General features: G+C 38.7%; 1 protein-coding gene across 2 annotated transcripts in view; it reads right to left on the bottom strand.

The window, feature by feature from the left end:
- Positions 1 to 4,485: 4,485 nt before the first annotated feature.
- LOC138035913 (transmembrane protein 65-like) overlaps positions 4,486 to 15,619 on the bottom strand; it is a 17,708-nt gene continuing 6,574 nt past the window's right edge. Inside the window, exons 2-7 of one of the 2 annotated variants that reach the window (XM_068882315.1) lie at positions 13,615 to 13,659; positions 13,227 to 13,294; positions 12,957 to 13,011; positions 12,746 to 12,788; positions 11,770 to 11,875; positions 4,486 to 8,708 (exon numbers count right to left, since the gene is read on the bottom strand). In XM_068882315.1, coding sequence (XP_068738416.1) covers positions 8,610 to 8,708; positions 11,770 to 11,875; positions 12,746 to 12,788; positions 12,957 to 13,011; positions 13,227 to 13,294; positions 13,615 to 13,659 — 416 coding nt within the window. In that variant the 3' untranslated portion in view covers positions 4,486 to 8,609. The remainder of the gene's footprint in view (positions 8,709 to 11,769; positions 11,876 to 12,745; positions 12,789 to 12,956; positions 13,012 to 13,226; positions 13,295 to 13,614; positions 13,660 to 15,619) is intronic. The other variant, XM_068882316.1, reaches the window with a different exon arrangement.

The following is a 15,619-nucleotide window of genomic DNA, read 5'->3' as shown; positions in this document are numbered from 1 at the left end:
AAAACTCACATTACGCCTCTTCACAGAACCATCTTTGTCAGCACAGACAGCCATGTCTGAACGATCAAGACCTGTTACAGTGAACCGTTCAGGTTTGAAATTAGGGTCTAGCTTGGACCGGTTTCCATGTTTGAGCACTACTGTGTCTCCAACCTCAACCTCAACCTCAAGCTCTGAAGCAACCCTGTTGGCATATGCCTTCATACGCATCTTATACTCAACATCATTATCTCTAACGACATATCTACTCTTAACTGATGCTTCCAGTTGTACGATCTTTGTACTCACTTCTCTGCCAAACATCAAAGCAAATGAAGTGCATCCCGTTCCAGAATGCGGTGTAGAACGGTAAGCAACTAGAAATGTTCTGCACTCAACCTGCAGATCCTTCTTCTCCACACAAGCTCTATTCAAAACTTTCAAAATAGACCTGCTTGCCTTCCCAACCAAGCCGTTAGCTTGCGGTCACAATGGTGTTGTGGACACGCACTAAATGCCATGACTCTCCAAATACAATTTAAAACTCACCTGAAATGAACTGCGGTCCATTATCTGTTCTTAAAGCTTGCGGATAACCAAATCTGCGAAAGATAGTATCCAGCAACCACTTCGTCACTCTTAGTTGACTTAAAAATCCAGCTTTAAAAACTCAGCTATAATAATTTATAACAACGATCACACTGCGTCCATCTGGCAAAGGACCAAGCCAATCAACTACAAAATTGCCGTGGACCATCTGGAATCTTCGTGGTTATTACAGGTACTGGGGGATCCAGCCTAGGCTACCACACCTTTGACCTTAGCCTCTGCTGACATTCAGGCAATCCCTTGATGACCCTCGTGGGCAAGTTCTAGCACTTTGCCTCTAAGACGTGAAGGTATCAATATTCTACTGCCTCTCAAAATAACTCAATCAGAAACACTCAGCTCATGCTTCACAACTTTCAAATTCACACTGCACTTCTCCCACTTACCTTGAGTGATAGCTTCCTTGATTGTCTGGACCTCTGGACAAAAATCTGATCCTACCTGTATCTCACACCCTAACATGGCGTATGGGACAGCTTCTACACTTAACATTCCTATGTAATCTTTACCATCATCAATCATCTCCAGCAAATTACTACTAACAGACAACCTTGACATAGGATCAGTAATAATATTAAGCACCGGGCTCATACACAATCTGCAAATCATACGGCTGACGCCTTAGACTCCACCTCTCGAGCCGTAGTGTAGGTTTGGACCTAGCGTTGCCATGAATATGTACCAAAGGCTTGTGGTCTGTAATCAAGCGAAACATGTTACCAAGAAGATACATCTTGAAGTGTTCGCATGCCCAGACAATTCCTAGGGCTTTCCGCTCCGTCTGCGAATATCCTGAAGAATTCTGGTACTTGTAGTCAACAGGCGTCATCATGCAAACGCCCTATATGTATTATTGCACCTTCTTTGTTTCTATTTCATGTGTTAATAAGCGTGTGCTTGATACAAAATTAAATGTTTGTATCACGCGCTCTTTTGTTTTGTTTTCCTGTCATTATCTTTTGGCTGTTATGCACGGCGGTTCTCAATGGACTTTCAAACGAATATCGTGCATCTTAAGTTCTATTTGGCGACACGGCCACATCTCAATAAACTTACGTTTTTGGCAACGTATGAAACATATATTTATCTTTAAAAATATATTTCCAACACTTTTTCAATACGTACATTCATGAAAAACGGTCAAAGTTGTTGAACTTGAGTATACACGACTGGAATCTCGTCGAGTGTATCGGACAACACTCGGGAGCTTTACAACATTAACATGCGCAACAGACCATACACGTGTTCTGAGTATTAGAATGGAAATTGCTTGCAATGGAGGCTTCTGCGGGGGAATCTGCATTTGAAAAGATTTCCCCGCATTAGCCTCCATTGCAAGCTAGTTCTAGAACAATACTGAGAATACGAATGTGGTCTATTAAGCATTAGTATCACCCAATTAGTAGACTAATGCAAATCCTGCATTTAAATTGGGTTCACTACTAGAGGACTACTAGTAATTGTCCTCGAGTAGCGAAAGGCGTGACACTTTCTTTCGTTTTATTCCGAAATAGATATTTCTTTAACTTGCATTTGCTAACTTTATTCTTTCCTTTTTTGTCCGACTAGTTGGGTGATACTAAAACAATTAGACCATTCGCCCTCAAGGGCCACGGGTCTAATTGTTAATTATATATCACATACGGGGCACAACTACTGAACGCCGATTGGCTGACACGGAGGGCATTTTTTCCTTAATCACGAGGGCAATTTTAGTAATCAGAGGGCATGATAACTTGATCCTGATTGGTTAACAATTTTTTATCCAGAGCAAGCATCTTTCTTCCACATTCTGACTTTAATCATTTAACATCATGTATAAAATACAGTTTCAGTGCTATTTTTGTTCGCGGCAACGATTTATGTAATTGAATTTTAACCAAATGAGAGCTTGTTTACTGTAATTTTAAGACTAAAGTGTTCATTGAACCGGTTGTCACTTAAGTTCACTGTCATTTATCGCGGCATTGGACGGGCTTCCCTCAGTAATTTTGCCCTTCATGTGATAAAGATGTAATCGCAATGTGCCCTCGTGCAATTAAGGATTAATTTCACTTGTATTTTCAAAATTTTCCAAGTTGTCCTCGTCGCGAAAATACCCGTGAAATCAATCCTCAATCCGCTGTTTTGTTCACCTATCATGGAATATCTTATTGTGCGACGGCAAGAAGAACGTTATTGCCTGCCTCCGTTTTGACAGGGAAGAAGAGAGATAACGAATCATCATTCGAATCACCTAATTAAAGTAATTTTCAATGCAACCTTTTTTATACGAACGCCGGGTTGAGATGAATCAAAATTTTAAGATCATACTAAGACCATATCCAGGCCGAGAGTCAGTTAAGAACATCTTCATTTTGCTCGTTTTTGTTTTTCTTATTTTCGTATTTATTTTTTTGTGTGTGCGTAGTATAAATAAAGGTAAAATAAATGTAAAACTGTAGTCTTAAGGGACTTGTCAAAAATTACCTGGGGGAAGGGGTGGAAAACAGGGGAGGGTCACAGTTCTTTTAGCCCTCCGAAAGGGAAGGATACGGCTCTGTTCTCGCTTCAAGAGTTTTTTTTTTTTTTTTTTTTTTTTTTTTTGCTTTTTCTCAAAGGTCGAAGGTCCGCCGTTTTGTTCGCCTATCATGGAATATCTTATTGTGCGACGGCAATGAAGAACGTTATTCCCAGTCTCCGTTTTGACAGGGGAGAAGAGAGATAACGAATCATCATTCGAATCACCTAATTAAAGTACTTTTCATTGCAACCTTTTTTATACGAACGCCGGGTTGAGATGAATCACAATTTTAAGATCATACTAAGAACATACCCAGGCCGAGAGCCAGTTAAGAACATCTTCATCTTGTTTTTCTTATTTTTCTCATTTTCTCTATTTTATTTGTGTGCGTAGTATAAATAAAGTTAAAATAAATGTAAAACTGTAGTCTAAGGGACTTGTCAGATATTAGCAGGATGAAGGGGTGGAAAACAGGGGAGGGTCACAGTTTTTTTAGACCTCCGAAAGGGAAGGATATGAAAAAAAATAGATAGCAAGAGAGGGACGGTCACAAAAAATTAAGCCGTTGTGATCATAATGGGATGCTTTAATACTGATATATGTAATAACACGAATACAAACCATTTTTCCTTCTACCACTGAATAGCAAACTTCAAGACAAACTTCAATCCCTTACCAAGGAAGGGTCATTTTATTTTCGTTGCTTTACTGGAAATCTACCCCCCCCCCCCCCCTCCCTTCCTGTTTATTTCTGACAAGTCCCTGACGGGACAGGTATTTCAAATACTTAGGGACTTATTAACATTAACAATGTGGTTTTCTTATTGCATGATACACTTTCGAACTCGCGTCAGAACTTTAAGAACATGTTAAGAAAGTTTCTTTAATCGCAAAAACAAGAATGTTCAGCCTCGGCCATAGAATTAGACGTTGTTATGTACAACAGAGTGTAACTGACTTTTAACTACAGCCGTTTCAAAAACCGCATACGCCACGTTCAAATTCATACCTTCATGTTAGTCACATATTAAGTTTTAATGCGTTTCTGAAGGCTCTGGCCGTTAATTGAGGTAATTAATTTGAGGAGTAGGGATGGCGCCATGGCGAGGGCACCCGCCTCCCACCAATGTGGCCCAGGTTCGATTCCCAGACTCGGCTCCAAATGTAGGTTGAGTTTACTCTGCACCGAGAGCTTTTCTCTGGGTACTTCGGTTTCCCCTTTCCTCAAAAACCAACATTTCACTTGATTTGCGTTAATTGTTAATTCCAGTTTACAGTGTCCCCAACTACTGCTCCAGCGCTAGAAGGACAAGACACTTAAATAAAGTTCCTTTTCTTTCCTTCTTGAGCATATCTTTAGCGATAGCTTAACTCGGATGGTGATTTAAACAACATTCACGTTTTCTATTTTGTTTATTCAGCTAAGTTAGTCCCCCCGTTGCAATTCTGAGCAATACATACACAATTAAGGCTACAATTGTAGGTCAAAAAAGTCAACTCCGTCTACTCCGGTGTCAGCGTATGAACTAGTTGGACTCTCCTATCTCCTTTGTAAGAAATCTCTTCGCTCTTTTTTAGTACAATTACCAGTTTAAAAAGCAACAAAACAAACACAAACCAACAGGGCTATTTAAGCCTTTTGTTTTCTTAAAAAAAAGGAGAGGGCATATCCAATTAGCCATGAGATAAATCCACAATTATCTCAGCTAAGTGCTGAACTGAAAGAATTAAACTTAACGATAAAACTATTCTCCAAGGGAGGTAAACATCGCATCTTCACCGGTATTTGAATATTGTTTTAGTATATTCTACACAAGCTCAATATCTAATAAGCTGAAAACTACTTACAGTACTCATTACGAATCCAATTTGTTCTCTTGAGCTGCCAATCATCCCAGAGTTAACCAATTAGAATGCTTGGTAGGCACTCTCTATGAGGACCCGTCCTGGTCAAAGTTATCCTCATATATTTTTCCCATTGTTAAAGAAATAATAAAAATGTGTTTGCAATCATTTTTATGGTGTTTCATCAATAATTATATCTACTACTAGAATTATTAAAACGTGTACGAATTAATTTTTTGTACCTTATAATTATTTATATGTTGTTTGAACTATTTTTTCTGTGTTTGGTTATTTTTTTCTGACCATGATTTAATTTTTCCTCTGCATGAATTTATGAGCAAATCCCGTAGGCCTTTGCGCGCTGTTACCGAGTCCCATTAGCCCTTGCGGGCCCCTACACTACTATGAGGTGTTTTCAACATGGTGGTTAGCTCTTAGGGTTGGAGCTTTTCACAAAAGGAAGAAATTCTCAAAATTGCTGAAAATGCCATTCAGAGTATCACTCAACTTACAAACATAGTAGGGAGATCAAACGTTTCGTCTTTTCGTCAAGCCGTGCACACACTTTGCACTCGACAAACGCTGTCCAAGAACTTCATCGCCGGTTTCCAATTGTAGATTCCAGAGGTAGAAACACAACCCGTGGAGTGCCTGGGTCACACCTCGCCTGGATACACTCGTTCAACATCTGCACCTTCTGCTCGAGCTGCACCGTATTCTCGGCGTGTTCCTGGGCGGCCAACTGGATCACCGACTGTGACAAAAGATGTTGTTGTTATTGAGTATAGTAATGATCGAGTTCCATTCAAAGCACAAAAGGCCGAACTCGAAAAATCCAAGTGAGTTACCTCAGGATTTGAGGTCTGTGGAGACTGGAGTGCTAAACAACTGGAGAAGGAACTGGCATCGTTGCTGAAAGGTACCGAGAGGGAAGGATTCTGCTTTGAGATCGTGAAAAACTGTTCCGGGACACTAGTGCCCCCAAAGATCCCCAGTGGCCATAGGATAGACTCCAAGCTTTGGAAAAAATCACTTGCCCCGACAGGATGTATTTACATAAGGCTAATCGCTGAATTACCTGATGAACGAACTGATGATATGCTATCATACTCAGTGATCTTCTGTGTTTTACACCGCTTCTGAAACCCGAATTAATTAATTGGGGGAGTCAAAGCTCAAATTTAACAACTGTGCTCTAATTCACTATCAAGGTTCTAAAACTAATCTTAATAGAAATAATCAATAGGACTATGTTGCACTGTAATAGGGATAAAAATAAAGGCGCTCAGAAGTGCTTTTCAACATAGCAATCTAGAGCTCTAATAGAAACAAAAAGAACCCAAGAAAATCGCCCTTTTTATTACACTGTATCTATCAACCAAAGTATAAAACACCAGAAAGACAAAGCTGTCAAAGGTAGATTGGATAATGGGGAATACTACATCAATAACTTCTTTTGTTCTCTTCTTTCCAGACTGTCATTGTCTCATAATTTCAAGGTTTACCAAAAGTAGCTCCACGCACTGTTTAAAGATGTTAACACCACTATTCTCATCATTCTGTAATGGACTTGGCATTCGGGTTAAGTGATCATCAGAAAACTCTACTGATGGTGGAGAAACATTGACCTGATAATCTGCCTCATCAACAGACAATAAACCCTCTGAATCTACTCCAAACTCATCAATTTCTGCTGGTGACAGTGCTGTGTTGCCAGAATGCATGTTGTCCAACATACCCTTTTCCCACAATTCTAAGGTTGACCGGTTGTTTTCACTTGAAACTGGGTGATTGTTCATTTGTTGAATAAACTCATCCAAAGATCTATTGATCTTGGGAATAAAGACATAAGACTGTATAAATGAACATTATCCAATATCTCAAGAATGCCCTCATCCTCCATTGCTTCAAAAAAGCCTGCACTCCAGAGTAAATGTCCCGATGAGCTCTCTTAACTCTGGAGTTGTGTACTGAGGATCCAGTAATGATGCTTCCTCTACCTTGTCCACGGTGGTTTATCATGTCTTGGCCAACATAAACGTTTTCCATGCCATAGTCACATCGCACACGAGATGGTAGTACCCACCCTTCCACTCCTTTCTGGAAGAAAGACAGGACTGTATCAGCCTTGTTATTGTTGTTACAGCAGGAAGCATATATTAACAATCTTGTTTTGCCATCGATACAGACATGAGTTATCAGTTGGTATCGTATTAGTTTGTGCCCAGAGTCAATATGCCAAAAGCTGTAAGGAGTTGGAACAAAATATTTCGTGCGATGGATTGTCATCCGCCACCGGAAAGCAGTGCCAACAGGGTCAACGCGACGTAAACAATTGCTGACTATGAATCTTTGAATAAGAAAGTCCCGGCTTCTCAGTGCACTAATGAACCGCCTCCTTAATTCCAATATTTGGGGTGGGGGGCCTTCACTTGAGTTACCTGTTATACTCGCGTAAATGTCATCCAATTCATCATTATCACTCTGTTCTATCTGAATAACTTTCAAACTTGTCATCAAGTCCAAACTCCTTGCGCCTTCTTTGACTAGTAGAAACACTCACCTGGAGCATATCTGCTATTTTTTAACACGAAAAAAAAAAGAGAGATCACAATTGTTCTAGCTGCTCCTTAGAGATGCCATAACGTCTTCGCCCAGGTCCAAGCTGTGTTAATGTCACACCAGCAGAGTAAGCCGCATCCACGTACAAAGCTGACTCTTGCTCCCTCTTTACTATCTCAACTGACAGAATATACAGAAGCTCAGTAACGGATTCCCTTAAATCCCGCAGTGGTGCCTGTATAGCATTTGCAGGTAGCAGCCCTGTTTGGGTTTGGGTCACCTCCAGTTAAGTCGTTCAACAGCAGCGATAAGTCCCTTAGCATCTAGAAGGTATTGCCTTGCGGCCCTTAGGGCGCCAGTTGTTAGTTGTTCCTTACCAGGGGTCAAAAAGAGATGGAAAATTCCCTTCAAATTATGTAGAAGATTACGAAAACCTCGCTCATTTCTTTCTCGAATAACGCTCGTGCGACTGGTTCTCGCAGCCATGTTGAAACACACGGGATAACGGGATCCACTAATAATGCGCAAAGGCCTGCGGGATTTGCTTACAAATTCATACAGAGGAAAAAATAATTCATGGTCAGAAAAAAACACAACAAAAATAATTCAAACATGTAATTATAGGATACATAAAATTAATTCGTATAAATAATTCTAGTAGTAGATATAATTATTGATGATATACAATAAAAATAATCGGAAACACATTCTTATTATTTCTGTAATGGGAAAAATATAAGAGGAAATTTTGACTAGAACGGGCCCTCATAAACTCTCCACTAGCATAGAAATTGCTATATCTACTTATAAAAGTGCGTGCGAATATACGAGTCTACGTGAATGTGAATGAATAGAGAAGAAAATTCAAATGTAATGGTGTCAAAGTTGATATTATTTCATGGCATTTCATCATTTGGGTGAGTGTAGGGCAAAGAACGACTGTTGTTGAATACTGACATTTCAACAGAAAAAATCACCTTCAGAGTCAAGTCGAGAAAACATCAACCACATTTAGAGCAGCCCTTCTCAAGACAACACTGGATCAAAGGGATCAAATCCAATCAAGGTACATACTTCCAGAGTTCCATTACATTTATTGCATTTCTTGTGATCATCTGTTGTCATTTCCTTCTTGGTCGTCTTTGCTTTCGTAAAAGAGCAAAGGAAACATTCCAATAAAACATCCTAAAACAATTCCCAATGCTCGTCCCTAAAACAGACAAATCTAATCAGACGCCTTTCCACTTTCTCTACAACATAAACTACGTCGTGTGGCCATTACCTTCTTCAAAACATTCATGACTTTTTCAAACCAAACGTAGTAAGTATTGTGAATTTCTGGAAAATGTAGCTTTGCAATGCAATAACCTTAACGCGAGGCAAACCATTTACAATTTACTTAACTGATTAGAGTGTAATGTGAAGTGCTAGTTTTGTACCCCATATGAACCATGTGAGCGTTAGCCCTACTGATGGAAATGGGCCCACACAAGGACAGAGAAAAACTCTGACCAGGAAGGGAATTGAACCCACGACCTTCGGGTTAGATCACCGCTGCTCTACCGACTGAGCTACAAGGTCAGACGGGAGCAGGCCGTGGGAACTTACATGAATTTACGGCAATTCCTTCAGTTAAGCCTCTTTTCAGGCACAAGTGCTTCACCTCATAAACGATGGTCACTGGGCTGTTAGATTAACTTCTGGCATAAGTAAATAATATTTGCAAGAAAAAATATATTTGCAAAAAAAAAAAAAATTAAAAAGAAAAAGAACTAATAATAATAATAATAATAATAATAATAGTAATAATAGTAATAATAATAATAATAATAATAATAATGATAATGTTAATGATAATGATAATGATAATGATAATGATAATGATAATGATAATGATAATGATAATAATAATAATAATCGTAATATCTGCAGGGTGAGTTATAAACGAAAGATAGAGGTATTTATCTATAATAAATGTAGCTGTTGAAGTACGTGTAGTGCTTCATCGAACAATTGTAGATGAGCCAAAGCTAAAGTTTGCAAGACCAATACTGCTGAACTTAACAAAGCTGGAGTCATTACTAACTACAGGATGCAGGAATGGCTTTGTCAAGCAGTTAGGGCATTGAATTTGCATGCGGTTCCACTAGGAGTTTAAATTAGACTATAAACAGTCGTTCCTCTTCGCCACCTAGTTCATGGAGAATGAGGCGAAAAGAAAAACAGACCCGTGCAAAAATGGAAGCATGAAATTCAGATTATACCCACCCCATCACGCGTCCTTCGTTTTATTTTTTATTTCTATTTTTTGCGTTCAGTCACAAATCACATTCAACCTTGCAAAGCTCATGCGCGAAGTTAACCAAAGCGTATTAGTGGCATGGTTGTGCAATGGCTGCTTTATCCTTAATAGCGCGGGAGCGAGTTTCACTTAAGTTTAATCCAACGTGCATACGTAGCATTAAACGAAAATGGCGTCATTAAAAGTAAGCATGAATATGGTGTCCAGTACGCTCCAACCACATAGAAATGCACACATCATTCGTGGTAGACCCACACTAAAAGATGTCAAGCGTTTTCGAGAAGGGCCACCGTCTGTCCGCAAACTTTACGAGGGAAAACTTTACGAGCGAACAGTTATGAGTGAACGGTATTCTGAAGGCGATACGCGACGGATACGAAGTGGAAAAATACCACCCAACCCCTACTAGTGTTCTAAGTCTCTCCTGTCTCCTGAAGTGTATACGAGGATACGCTTATACGAAGCGTCATGGCCTTATGAACGAGGCATATCGCATGCTAGTTTCTTCTATTCAAAGCGATACGTATTTTCACAATAAAATTTCAAGTAGCGTTCGCTCTATCCGTTTCATGTCTTTAAAGAACGAGGCTTATCTCATACTTTTTTTTTTGTCTCGTTGGGGTAAGGATTAGGAGTTGCAAGGTATACATCATACATGGCGCTCTCTGAGTATCTGCGTATCCGAGTATCCAGCAAATTTAGGGGGTTGCTTTGAAGTGGAAGGGTATTCCGCAGTTAAGCCGAAGTGGCCGATCATTGATCAAGTGTTATCAAATTCAAATTAATCAATCAAAACGGAGCTCAAATGTCCTTTACGCGCGACGAAATTATCAATCGACCCTCCCCCGCCAGCGCACAGTGTCAATCGAAAAGCGGTCCAAGGAAACATAGAGGGTTCGCTTGTAACGCTTTAAAAAAATATCAAGTAATTTAACGTCATGCGGCCTCGAATCATTCAGGTTGTCTGCCTTTGGTTGGATTTGCATGTGATTGTACCAGTATCAATTCTCACCCTGGCCACGGGAGGGATTGGTACTGTGGCAACAAGGAATACACCTAGTAATAGTTTTCACTACATCTCCCCATGCCCAAGATAGTATGAATTTAAGCAGTTGCATTATGTTTAAATTATATGCTGAACATGTCGCACCTGTTTCCGATTTGAGTGTGACAAATCGTCTCTCGCTCCTGGTTGTGATTCGCGTCTGGACAAAATCAATTTCTGAGCCAGGCAACTCGATTTGCATCAGATCTGCTTCAATGTTTGATTTTTTTAATCGCTATCCCGAACAGCACTTTGGTTTCCCTTGCGAGTTGCTACTTCGTGACTCCTTAAAACACCTCGGTCGTGTAGAACAATACCAATACCACTTGTGCGCCCGCTTAAGCAATACCGATACCACCTTGCCAACCCGGTTGAGCAAATTGAGATTGATTCCCCCTACAATATCTACCTTAAGGCCCTATTTCCCTCAGAGGGAAAAGGACAAGATGATGACAATATCTCCCAATTTACACATTTTACCCTTTTTACGCTTTGTAAATAGTCCACTGGATGCGTCCAGCTAGTTAGGGATTTCAACCATGACATTTTATGTCTTAAATATTTTTTTTGCCGTTCATTGTTGTAAACCTAATTTAAGCATACTCTGTGCGGAAAATGCTATAGATAATACACCTTGTTATTATCTATATAATAACTCCAATAATGCACGCAGTTTGATTGGTGTTCACCTATGGTCTATTACGGGACAGAGGCATACTGTACAAATACTAATATAAAACAAATAGATTCCATGTTGCGGTGCGTCTGTTCAGTATAAGATCAAAGAAGATGTCAAAATGTGACAAGAACACCAGTGACATACTCAGCTATCGCCTCGTTTTGTTCTTACCACATTTTGACAATTGAACAAACGCACGGCAACATCGAATCTAAATTTTGTTCAATTTATATGTATGTCCTTACCATATTTGTAACAAATCTTGTTCTTGGCATTTCTGTTTGTTTTGTACTGAGGTTAGGACTCTTAATGCCAAGCCTGTTTGTTGCTGCCTCTACATAGTGAGCAAGGCTGTGAACAAGTGATTGTAGATATTATATGAGAACAGCAAAACTGACAGTACCCTTGACTTGCATTCACCAGACTGGTATTTCTAGTGATACAGATAATAACAACCTCATGATGTCATCTCTACCACGTAACATGCAAGTGGGGTGCGAACTTCTGATTTGGAATTAGGAAGCTTACTAAGTGATAAACAGCAACTGCAAGCGAGGAAGTGCACCCTTTTTGGGTGGTGCCTTCCCCTGGAATTCTAAACTAAATTCACACCTCAATTAGGAGTTATGACACTTACCATATACAAAGGTGGGGACAGCATCAAGGCAGATTAAAGAAGAAATACTGTTACTTTTGTTACACAAATATGATGTCTATTCTATCTTCCCTGGCAAGACGTTTTTTTTAAAACAATGGATTTCCACACATGGTGTCATAAAGGGTTAAGACAACACAACAATCACATTATAAGAACTCTATTGAGTAATCTATGGTTCACGAATAATAATTGTTTATAATCAACAAAAAAAAAACAATTGAAAGAACTTCAATGGAGACTGAAATCTGGTTATTAGTAAATATGTCATTGCATTGACATTACATCAACCACCAAAGCAACACAACCGACTTGTTCTCAGTCATGAAGGAGGGATGGATCTAACAAAGCAATGACACAGAGAATTGAAAAACAATGTGAAATTTACCCCTAGGGAGACCAGCCTTGGAGTCGCTCCAGGCTAATTTGGTGGAATAGTAATAAAATTTCACACTTTCTCATGTGCAGAGGGCCATGAAAGCGCACCTGGAATATTAAATACGTATTGTGCAAAACACATTAGACATATTTCAGAAAGAAATGACTTACAAATAAAGTTAAATTACCCTATTCCAGCTACATCTGACACAACGTTACCAAGGGCAGCAGCTAAAGGTAAAACAACAGTAGAAATGACATTTAGATTTTAGTCCTCTCTTTTCTTCACAAATCTCTTGATGTCAATACTTAAAGAGCTAAAGATAGCATTTTAATTTTAGTTCACACAATGAGCAAAACAAAAGGAGAGTTCAGTGTCATTGCCACAACAAATCTCACCAGCCATTGTTGAAATCCCAAGAGTCATGCCAATTTTGAAATCGATATACTCCCCCTACAAAGAACACATTCACAGCTCATCACTTCCTATATTTTTTATTAGGGACATTATTATTATAAGTTTTTGAGAGGTCCCCAAGGAAGCTCCCTTTGATGAGCCCACATCTGTGAGGCATTAGACATAGTAAAATCTAGAAGTGTCACTCTTGGGCATGAAAGGGTTAACACTATATATGTGCATTCAATGTTAAATGGCATTTCAGTACTTACAGCTACAATCATAACTGCATTATCCAAGAATCCAAAACCAATGAATGGAATAGCACTATGGAAAGCAACTGCAGACAGAGTCCCAGCAGGGAAAAGACATGAAAGTAAAGGAAAACTAAGATGTAAACTGTGTATACTGGTACAATAAGTAATTTTTTGTCCTTCTTTCTTGTTCTATTTAGTAGTTGTACCCCACCCTCCTTCCCAAGATTTCAGCAAAACACACATGGAAGTGATTCATTTCCCCTAATTAAGTCCATTCTTTTCCTGTGCCATGCCTCTCATGAATATGACGATTAACATTGGGTTAACAGCCAGTAGATCTCTGTTTAAACAACAAACTAACACTACAGATGCGTGACTTCCCAGAAAAATGTCTGTAGTTTACCTAGTCTCAGTTGCTTCATTGATGGGGCAGCCGTGCTCTCACTTCCTATCATAACGAGGAGAAGAGAAGACGGAGTCAGTAATAAAGTACAGGTACAAATCAGTAGTCAGTAGGCCAACTTGATGTTGCAGTGCAATGTCAGCCATGCCAGAGAGGTATAATAATAGTTACAGTGCAACAAAGAAACACTTCCCACGATAAGGAAACGCAGCCTAATGGCATAGCCTGAAAATAATAATAATAATAATAATAATAATAATAATAATAATAATAATAATAATAATAATAATAATAATAATAATAATAATAATAACAACAATAATAATAATAATAAGTAACCCTCAACATGATCCAAGTCAAACCTATGACTTGATTGCTACAGTAGTTTGGAAGCTGACTACCACTGACCAACTGGAGACTTGCAACAGCAAGACTTAATAAACATCAAGTCTCCCATTCCTTTCTGACTCTGATTGTCATTAGTACCTCACTAGGCAAAAAGACAATTGTATTTGCATGTCCAATCACACAAATGCTCTTTTTCAATATGCATTCAAGGTCCTCAAACTTTGAAATGAACTTATGGACACTTAACAGTAATTACAGTTTTTCATGACAGTAAATATGATTCTTAATATTGTCATTATATATTATTATTATCATTATTATTATTATTATTATTATTATCATCATTATCGTCATCATTATCATCATAATCATCGATTGTCATCATCATCATCATCATCATCCTGATTGTAATTATTTTAGGCTATAACTTTTTTGCTCTGGAACTCACGTTTGACCAGACAAGCGCCACATAAGCCTCTAGCATCGCCATCCACCTATAATGTGCTTAGACATGTAACCTTGTACGACATTAAAAAATAAATGAACAGAGGGCTTGAAATTGCGACAAATACAGTCACATTTGCGACTGAATTTTTTCCATTTGCAACTATAAAAATATCTGGAGAAGTCATTTGTTTTCACTTTTACTCTTCCCAAACCAAATGGTTAGCATTGCCACTTTGCTGCTAATAGACCATTTTACAGTTGTGGCTAAGTTACCAGGCCTAACAATGGAAGCGAGGCTGCCGGTGACCCTGTTTTGATACAAACCTTCATGCTTTTGTAATGTTAATATGGACTAATTAGCGTTACAACAACACAATTTACATGATAAAAGCAGTGAGGTCTGTATCAATGCAAGGTCACCGGCAGCCTCGCAGCCATTCATAGGCTTGGTCGCTGAGCAAACAACTGTAAAATGGCCTATTGGTAAAATAAATAAAGAAATGACAAAACTATTTATTTCTCCTTTTTCTTTTCGATCTGAAGATAGTGTAATCGTAGCAATTTATAATTATTAATTTAGCTGCCATGTTACGTGCACAACTCCTGGACCATTCCTTTGGTCATTCACCATTTTCAGTGGTTTCTTTACCCACAAGTATTGCAGGCTCATATTTTGTTTTACTAAACCATGCACTGACAACACAATGTAGCACGACGATTTTGAGACTAAATGTTGCGAAATTGCGACTAAATGTTCGTATCTTGTCGAAAAATTGCGACTGGATTTTTTTGTTAATTTAAAGCCCTGAAATATTTAACTTGATTCAAGAGATATTAAGTCAGGCATACTGCTAGGATTTAAATCCTTCAGTTGTGTTACATTAATAAGCCACCTGAAATTTCCAGGTGTCCATAAGAGACAATAATTTGCTTAAATTGTCCAGTTTGTGGGAGGATCACTGATCTAGTCCTTCCATCTCTAATTATACCCGCACTTCAAATTAAATATAAACATTTATTTCATTATAATGAAAAAAAAAATCGTTCATTCTGACTCAGGTTTCACGGTCCATGAAATCTCCATTGACCGTCGTATGTCTCTATCTGGTATTGAATCCATCACAATCGGAGTAATATTGTCCAAATTTAAATGCTAAATTAGAATTATATTAATTTAATAGTGCTATTAATTATTCCTTTTGCCTTGAAT

This window comes from Montipora capricornis, unplaced genomic scaffold (genome assembly GCF_036669925.1).
Source record: "Montipora capricornis isolate CH-2021 unplaced genomic scaffold, ASM3666992v2 scaffold_436, whole genome shotgun sequence".
In the NCBI taxonomy this organism is placed as follows: Eukaryota; Metazoa; Cnidaria; class Anthozoa; order Scleractinia; family Acroporidae; genus Montipora; species Montipora capricornis.
This window is presented reverse-complemented; position numbering and strand designations above follow the sequence as displayed.